The sequence below is a fragment of the Copadichromis virginalis genome, linkage group LG8 (assembly GCF_057382275.1).
Source record: "Copadichromis virginalis isolate Kocher_CV1m ecotype Utaka linkage group LG8, C_Virginalis_male_GT1.1, whole genome shotgun sequence".
Classification (NCBI taxonomy): Eukaryota; Metazoa; Chordata; class Actinopteri; order Cichliformes; family Cichlidae; genus Copadichromis; species Copadichromis virginalis.
The window spans coordinates 231,705-241,613 of NC_140625.1; the positions used below are offsets into that span (position 1 = coordinate 231,705).

The 9,909-nt window shown below is 43.7% G+C and overlaps 1 protein-coding gene across 1 annotated transcript; it reads left to right on the top strand.

Moving 5' to 3' along the window:
• Positions 1-48: 48 nt before the first annotated feature.
• Positions 49-7,768, top strand: hhex (hematopoietically expressed homeobox). The gene is made up of 4 exons (XM_085465323.1): positions 49-2,646; positions 6,254-6,432; positions 6,911-6,961; positions 7,060-7,768. The coding sequence occupies exons 1-4, from the start codon at positions 2,256-2,258 to the stop codon at positions 7,306-7,308; spliced, it is 870 nt and encodes a 289-aa protein (XP_085321449.1). The 5' UTR covers positions 49-2,255; the 3' UTR covers positions 7,309-7,768.
• Positions 7,769-9,909: the final 2,141 nt, after the last annotated feature.

Sequence of the window (9,909 nt, forward strand, 5' to 3'; positions counted from 1 at the left end):
TGTTATTTCTTTGCCTCTAAGCTTCCCACTACAATGAAGACATCCACAGGTGAAACTCGAGGAATTCAAATATCGTGCAAAGTGTGGCCACAATCTTCCGTAACACCTCAGCAGCGCCACAGCTGGTAGCATCCACGCCACGCTGCATCGAGGCAGTAATTCGTGCAAAAGGGGCCCAAACCAAGTACAGAGTGCGTATGCATGGTTATACTTATTCTAATTTTCCGAGTATCACCTGCTGCTTCATTTCCATAGCGCATGCTCTGTGCCGTTTCTCATGGTTACGTTTCCTCGGTCATTCCAAACTCGAACAAAGGAAGGCCGGGCACATCCCGATGCGTTTGATAATCGGGATACTGTTGACTCGTGAGGAGGAGACTGAGTGGCTTGCACTGACAATGGCAGATATATGGCGCCAGCTGCCGGGGGGCGGCTCACTCGAGTTATCAGCGGTTTTTGGCCCGGAGTCTGACGCCACGGGAGGCTGGCCGGATCAATGAGCTGCAATGATTGTCTCAGTCCAAATATTAGCCGTTTTGTGGATGTCTTTGATGTCTTTAAGGCTGTTTGCTCCACTTTATCTAAATTACAGCCGTTAGAAAGTTGGCAGACGGGGGCGCGCGCCAGGAAATCGAGCCGGCGGCTGGTTTCGGGGAGCGAGCAGATAAACGCCGTCGTCCGGCTCCCAGGTGCGAGTCGCCGTTTCCAGCGACGATTAATGAACTCGCGTGATGATAAAATGTCGCGAGGCCCTGCGCGCGTGCAGCTGGGCCCCGCTGTGACTAAAGCAGAAGTCTCCGGTTATTGTTTAACATCCAATCACTTAGTGAGCCGTTACATACACGAGCGTTTATTGCTATCTCATCCCACAGTGGATTTCACAGGAAAACTCCAAACATTCAAATCAGGAGTTAATCCCACTTGATTGAGCTGCAACGTTGGGGCCGTGGATCGCAGTCGGCCTCTATTACACTGTTAAGATAAGGCTGCGGCCCGTTTGACTACACAAAGGTGTGTGTGTGGGTATAAAAGCAGCGCTGCGTGCTGTCTGTGCTCTGTTCACGTGGGTTTTCCGTCTGACATTCAACATTTGTTCAACATTTTTAAAAACAATGTTGCCAAAGAAATGTTATTCACACAAGTGGATCATCGCGCTCTTTGCCTAACTGTCTCACTTCAGCGTGGTGCCAAACCACGGGGAATGTCTTTTTGCATAAAGCAATGATGCCGATCTCTGGCTGGGAGAACCTAAACAGTTTGGACAGCTACCCTCGTGGGCCAATCCGCTGACTTGTGACATGATACTTCCTGGAGCAAAACCAGTGAGAACTATCATTTCAAATCACACTTATCTTATCTTTGAAAGCCCGGCTCTAATGCAAAATCTCCTCAAAGTTACCATTAAATCATCTGAGACTGCTGACAGACAAGGTCACGAAAGCGCTGTACGCTCCTCCTGTGTAACAGTGCATGTGCTCTTATATTTCATTTATGTGAAAACGTATTTCTTATTGTGCCGAGTTACACATATCACTGTGCTAATACATATATGACACAGCAGTATGCAGATACTGCAACAATAAACGGATGTTCACTCATTATTCGGCCATGATCCAGTAATATGATTTTGCATGCAAGTTTTGATTGAGGTGCTTTGGGTAAATGCAAACAGTTTTGAGCTGAGTAGGAGTGTGACTTTTACTCAAACATTATGGGCGGTGTACACTCTTAGGAGTGTGACCGTGAGGAGGCTGAAGTGTGAGCGGGCCCGTACTTGCATTTTCAGACCCAGCTACTCTCAGCGCCGGCTCTGTTCCATTACATTCGTCTGTTTTCTGATTACCTGTTTGCGTCGCGTCGATTCTTCTGAAACACAATTATCTCCCCTCTCCTGTCATCCGACCACTGTGGAGTTCGTTAAGAACTGCGTGCAAGCCAATCAGAAACGGCCGCCGGCCACCTGCAGGAAGTTGGCCGTCCACTTATCTCCTCCCTCCTTCGGCTGCAGACAGATAACAGCAGCAACAGTTGAACAGAGTGGCAGCTCCGCAGCAACCTGATGGACACTAAAACAGTGTAACGGTCTCCCGAGCAGCTCGGAAACAGGCTCTGGTCGTTGTGTTTCGGGACTGGCTGAGCAGAGGTTAGCGCGGCTCATAAAAAGTTGCTGTGATAGAAAGAGGAAGGCTGCGGGACTAAAGACGCGAAGCTCTCCCCTAGTTTGGATCCAGTGCGCAGCAGCGGTGATCGGCATCATGAGCGTCCCGCTTTACGCACCGACCCCAATTCAGCCGGCACATCCGACCCCCTTCTACATCGAGGACATTCTGGGGAGGACCTCCACCACCACCTCCACATCTCCGTCCTATTCTTCATCGCCAACGTCTTCATCTTCCTGCTCCACTCCGGTCATCCCCACGCCGACTCTCCCGTCTCCCAACTCGTCCTTCAAAAGTTTGATCTCGCCGTACAGAACCCCGATTTATGAACCCACGCCGATCCACCCCGCGCTGTCCCACCACGCTGCGCTGACGGCGACGTACGCCTCGGCGGGGGCTTTCACCGGCTCCTTTTACCCGTTTCACCAGCAACACCACCGCTCCATGGGGGAGTACGCACAGGCGCTGCTCAGGCACGACCCTCTCGGTGAGTTCCATTTCATTTCCATCATTGATATTGGTCTTATCATTTGTTAGCAAACATATCCATTTTCTCCTTTTCTGCTGCCTTGCCGTCAGACAGCCAGCATCACGTTTCTTGTTTTCCTGTGTGGAAATGCGCCAGTTAAACTCAGTTCCTCAAGTCTGCACTGCTGGTTTTATTTCACTGGAAATCAGGACCCTTAAAATAGTTAAGGTCATATATTCACAATTTGCATTGTAAAATGAATAAATCATATATTATTGGACATTATATCGCTCAGTGACAATTTAGGTGAACCTGAAATCTGTTCGCGGCAACATATACACTTGGATGATGTGGCAGTAAGACAACTTTCTGCTCTTTGCATGAAAACTTTAATGTCTTCACAAGCTTCGTTTCAGTCGCAGCGAAACCATTTTTGCATAAGCATCACGCTTGGTCATGCATGTCGAACTCAAGATCATCTACACTCGCACTGCTCCTCTTAAACACACTTTAGAGTCGAGGACACACTTTGTGCGTCTTCGCGAAGCCTTCAGCTCATTTTGGTCTCACAAGAACATTTGTGCACGATGCGCGACCACGCACACATGAGTCACATTGTTATTGTGACAGACGTATTTGGGGCCACAATAGCAGCAGGCATATCCATTCAGTGTGCTGCTGCTGGTGGTGATAGGGAGGTGCATGGCAACCTTGACTCGTTTTCCTGACTCCCATTGTTCTGAAACATCAGAGGACCGAGTCAGCCAGTGACTAAAACATAGCCAGGCCCTAAATCACTTGTTATTTCACTGCTGTGCGTGTGTGTGTGTGTGTGTGTGTGTGCGTCATATACTTTTGAGCACCAAGTAGTTGGGTTATTTTTCTCTAGGGTATTGACTGACCATGAGCTTACCACAAGTCTTTTATTATCATTATTATGATAATAATTATTAGCAGTATTAGTGAAATCGGCTGTGTGAGTATGGAGCCGTGAAAGCTGCTTTACATGATGTTCCCGGGGTGCTTGAAGCCATCACACACGCTGCGCGCCGTGTTAGAGGCCAGAAGTGATGGTCCTCTTAAGTATAGTGTGACAAGCGGACCGTCTGACTGTGTGCTGCTGAACAAGCCGGGCCTTTTTCCGTTCATAGCGGAAGCTGTGAGCCTGTCGATAGGAGTAAATCTGGTTTCAGAAGCTGTTAAATGTTTTCCTGTCTCACCCCGGCCAGCCGCTTCCTCGGGAGCCCGCTGCACGCTGCTGATTATTTTATCGACATCCTCAATACAGACATATTCAGGAAACACTCGGCCTCTGATAGCCCGGGATCCGTTTTTCACATATTGTTGCACTTCCTCTGCCGGGCTCGCGAGGATGTGGCTGACTTTCTTTATGGTTGGCGGCGAGTAGAAAATAAGGCAAACAGAGAGCTAATGGGGACTTATGAGAAAGATAAAGTCCTCCTAACAGCAGCTACAGTCGTGTCCTCCCAACTGAGCTGACCTTTCAGACAGACGACAAACAAGCACGAGCTGAGATTGCCCGAGGAGAACAATGATTGGTTTCAGCGCCTACAATCATCTGTAATCATCTCGTATGATATGTCTTGTCGAACAGCGGATTAAAGAAGCTGTGCTCTATAAATACCGCGCACACCTCCTCTGGCTATTTTAAGCAGCCTGCAGTTTTCCGATCTCCGTCACTCACAGTTTTATGAAACTGTTATTAACGAGCTATCCCAACCGCCACATCTGTGCATCTATTTACAGCGATCACGTTAATACTCTGATTTGATGAGACTGTCTGCGCGCGCCAACGGCAGAAAGTTACAAAGTAACACAAAGCCAACAAAAACTGTGAGTGCGAAATATTTCAAACAGAAGTGCGCGTGCTTAATTACCACAATTATAACGAGTTAGCGCTTATCATTCCAGTTTCACAGATCTTTATTAGCCGAGCGTAAACGGCACGAACACAAACTTCTCACATATTCAGTGAAAATGTTTCATTTGATGTCATTTCCTTCATTTTCGCCGCAAATTGATTTTTACTCAACCTTTCCTGTAGGCTACTTGTATTTTCGCTCAGTGTCTCTTGGGGCTGGATTGGCTAACTTCCTTAGGAAAAGCGCAGCAATAAGAAGGTCTTTGACAGCAGTTTCGACCACAAACATTCATATTGTGTCAGAGCTGAGCACAGGAGTGTCTGTTGGTGGATGCCATTGCCTATAATCACACCGCAAAGCAGGAAGCACATGAAGCGGATATTTGGCCATAGTTTTCACTGTCACGACCTTCCTGAAAAGACAGCTCGCAGCAGGCTGCAGGCTGCCGTTGTTTGTTCCCGGCCATCACCCGGGGAGGAAAGCAGACAGGACAAAAGCACCTCTGATTGCACCCAGCGGCCTTTCGCTCCAATAAATCTCTTCAACAGCACCGACCCTTTCCCCTCATTAATCCGCAGTAAATTAGGAATTATGTTCATTTCTAATCGAGTTTTAGGGTATAAACTTTGAAAAGCACATCGAGACTTTTGGAGATTTTGAACCTCATTAAAATCAGCACCGGTGTAAAACAACAAACACGTAAAACATCATAATAATCATATTAATAATCATTTGTATTTGTATGAAATCTTTATTTTGAACATGTTAAAATATTATAACAACAACAGAGAAAAAAGAGACAAACAAAACAATAATAATTATAAATAACTTACATTTATTTCACAATGTAGTAGAAAGAAGCGCAAGCTTATTTAATCCCGCACATTTCCCACTATTTAGTAACTAATAGTCTCCACTTTTTCTTCCTGTTTATGCCCTGTCCATCAGAAATTCTTCATTACAGTTTTACATCTGTTACATAATAATAATAATAATAATAGTAATAATAATAATAACAATAATAATAATAATAATTATTATTATTATTATTATTATTATTATTATTATTATTATTATTATTATTATTATTAATAATAATAATAATAATAATAATAATAATAATAATAATTATTATTATTATTATTATTATTATTATTATTATAATAATAATAATAATAATAATAATAATAATAATAATAATAATAATAAATACATAAATACATTAATCCAAATAATAGTTATCCAATAATTAATCCTGAAAAATAATAAACTCTCAAACTTTTCCACATTGGAGTCCGCAGCTGTCTGGTGACCGGGAGAGGCCACAGAGTCTAAAACACGTCTTCTCTCTGTGACCGAATAGTTCGATTTTTCGATGTCTCTGCACTGCGCATGTCTGCGTATAGGCTGTACCGTCAGCTCCGGAGCTTTTAATGAAAATGTTTGAAATGTGTTGTCTTATATTTTCATGTGGATAAAATTCACTTATCGCAAGAGTTCAAACGCGTGAATGTGAGTGAAAATGCCGTCAGTGGGCCTAATATAACACAGTACAAATGTACCGTGTTTCTGTCGCGTACTAGCGTGTTTTGTTAATTCGTTTCATGTCAGATGGCAGCAGGAAGGTTTATATGCTGTAGCTTCTTTTTCGACAGCGGGCAGGTTTGTCACAGCCAGAAATAAATATTTCGTTTTATTTCATGTATTTCAAACACGGTGCATTCTGTGGGATCTCTCCACAGGGAAGCCTCTGCTGTGGACGCCGTTCATCCAGCGGCCCTTACATAAGAGAAAAGGCGGCCAGGTGCGCTTCTCCAACGACCAGACCATCGAGCTGGAGAAGAAGTTTGAGACGCAGAAGTACCTGTCACCTCCGGAGAGGAAACGCCTGGCCAAGATGCTGCAGCTCAGCGAGAGACAGGTGAGCGGAGCCCGGTCTGGCTCACACACATGTGCCGTAATGGCCTGCAGCTGTTTGGAAGGATCTCCGGAGGATCGGCCGCAATTTTCGATGAAACACTTTTATACATTTATTTATTCCGTTTTTGAAATGTAGCATAACACTAGATTTTGCTACTTTATTACTAGAAAGCTATTTACTGGCTGCGAATGGTTGGAATTTGTAGCGAATTACCGATGGGTGTGTGTGTGTGTGTGTGTGTGTGTGTGTGTGTGTGTGTGTGTGTGTAATATTTGTGCTGCGTGCTGATTTGATTCAATGTGGCCTTGATCCAAAATGAATTCAAACCGCTTCCACGTGAACAGCGGACAAACCGAATTTTTAATTGACGCCAGAAATCTTACGGACGAGTTTGCGCATAAGAAACATCCTTTCAGAGTTTTAATATTTAAAGAAGGAAGATCATTCATTTCTTTCTTTTTTGAACATTTCCTTTCAGGTTAAAACCTGGTTCCAAAATCGACGTGCGAAGTGGCGAAGACTAAAGCAGGTGAGCAGCGGTGACTGATGTCGCCCTACCTTCCTTTCACTCCTTCATATACAATACACTCATACCGTCTCCTAATCCACGGGGTTCGCTTTCACCAGGAGAATCCTAAGAGGGAGGTGGAGGATAACAGTTCCAGAGGTAAGAAAGGAGATGAGATGATAGAGGCTGCCGGAATCCAGAACCAGGAGCAGAGGCAGCCAGGCTCGGCCCCCGAGTTGGCGCAAGCGGGACACTGTGTGTCCCGACAGCAGGCCCACACAGAGCTGGACTCTGACGTGTCAGACGACACAGACCAAGAACTGGACATAGAGGACGACGAGGACTTCACACTAAACCCCCAGTTCTGAAACACAGGCTCCATAAAGATCTGCCTCAGACACTGAAGCTCTCATGCGTCGCTGTAACTCCTTCCTCCTCCCCCTCCTCCTCCTCCTCCTCCAGCCTGGTGACTTGCAGATTGATAGACTGGTTCCGGATGTAATACTAAGACAAGTCAGCCCCTCAAACCCGAGTGCCTTTCATCAGAACTGTCTTCTTTGTTGAACCTGTGTACATATGCGTAATTTTGTGTGTGTGTGTGTGTGTGTGTGAGAGAGAGATGTTCTTCAGATGAATAGTATGCCTGTAGATCAGTTTCTCTGTACTGTAGCATATACGTGTTTTTATAGCGTGTTTTTTAGTTCTTTTTGTTTTGTTTTGCGTGTGTGTGTGTCGGCGTGTGTTTTTTATGTGACATTTTATTAAATAATCAATGTAGCGCAAATTCAGTTTTGTTTGATGTCTAATAAACTATTTTCTGACAATCAATCCAAACGTTTGGATGCAGCTCAGCTGGTCTGTGAACTCTTTTCTCTGCTGTCTGAAAATGAAACGTTGTAAATGAAGCATTTCTCGCACATCCAGCAACGCGTGAAAGATCCGCCAAGAAGCAGGAAGAATTATAATCAGTCCAAATAATCACAGAAAACCCAAAACAACAAGAACCGACGCGCTCTGGTCAGGTTCAAACTCACTCATTATTCGGACGTTTAACAGAAGTACATTTAACAAAGAATCAGTGCGAGTAAAAGTGCGACACGTGGTGTCTAAACGCTGAGCTGTAGTGCAGAATGATAGAACAAACTTCATACACACGTCATATTGTGTCTGTTACACATTAAGCCTGAATATATATTTTGCACATGTTTATATCCAACGCGGTAGTTTTTTGTGTACCTGCAGATCTGAGACTTTTCTCCTTTTGTTTGTTTATTTTCACATTTTCGTTTCTGATTGGTTAAAGGTTTATCTCATAAAACAGCAGCAGCCACATTACAGGACATTACGATGTGTTAGATGTGTGGCTGTGCTGGTTATAGCCTCTAATTCTTTTACTACAGTGTGGAAATCAGTGGCGTTTAAAACAGAAGAGAAGCAGACTGTAGATGAATGTACCAACACAACACCATAAATATAAAAATAGCGCATTTCAAATCTGACTCGAATAAAAGGAGCCGCCTTCAGTAATATTTTATTAATATTGGTTTAATGTTGCTGTTACATTCATGGAAAATCAGAATTTAAATTTTGAATGTGTTATTATATGTAAAATGCATCCAGACGTGTGGCTTTATAAAACATTGAGCGTCAGGGACAAAAACACTGAAGAACAGCTGAGCTAAAAAGGAAGAGCTGCAAACTTGTGGAGGATCATCAGAGTGTGTAATCACTCAGGGATAATGAATGATAACTGCCTTTACTATCAGTAGTGAATGTGAGGAGGTACATTAGGACTCCCTGTGCTGCATTAAGCTGAATTACAGTCACACTGCTCTGTGTGGTTTTCAAAATAGAGAGCAAGAGAAAATAAACAAAATCTGCAAAAACCCTGAAACCATCGTTCATTTAAAGAAACAGAAAACAAATGTGAAAGTTTAAAACTATCAGGCCTGTGTTTAACACTTGTGGGCCTCTGGGGAGATCTGGGACCAGTTGTTGGACTTTATAGAAGATTCTAGATTAGTCATAGTTTTTATTTCATGATGTGTAAACTGTGTCAGCACTTTCAGCTGAGATTTGTGAGGCGGCGCCAACAAAGCAGCTTTTAATTAGAATTTTTCAAGCAAATACAAATGTTTGATTTGGAAGCTAAAAAGCGATTCGCTGCTCTTCATTCTGCCGTTTCCAGTTTCAGAATCTCTGAGGAATCAAAAGCAGCCAAAGATTATCAAACAGTTTAGTCCTTGTCAATTGTTGTCCCATCACCACATTCAACTTCAAATAGCTTATCGTCAAACTCATGCAAACAGCATGAGTGGGACTTTTTCAGTGAGTAGATTAGGTTAATGATTGAGTGAACCCTCAGAAGCGCGGGGACAGCAGAGAGATAGCAGCAAGGCTGGATTGATAGTCTTACAATACGTTCACAGTAGTTCATATAATAGATTACTTAACACCAATCGGGAATTGAAATGAAAACGTGTTCTGGGAAATGTAACTTTTTTCTTAACCCTGTGCGATATTTGGAGGGAGAGGTCATTGCTCTTGTAGCCATACTCGAGCTGCATTACCATTGCTGAGGTTCAACGGCCTCACCGTACAAGACTATACTCAAACCCAGAGCACACTGATTGATCTCAGCTCCTGTATTGTGTAATGGTTCACAAATTGTGCAGGTAAAGTCAACATTTGGACAAATAGCACAAACAGTTGGTGGGTGAAATGTTCAGAAGATAGCTGACTGATTCCAAAGTGCCCATCTGATCTGGCCAATACACACACACACACACACACACACACACACACACACACTGCTTGTTTTTGTCCTAACAAGTTATGCAGAATAATAAGATCCGGTGACTGTGATGATAGTTATAATTTGAATCATTTGCAGCTAAAGAGTAGCACCAACAGAACGTTACTGTGACCTGATCATGATCATAAAACATTTGGAAACAACTCTCAGACTC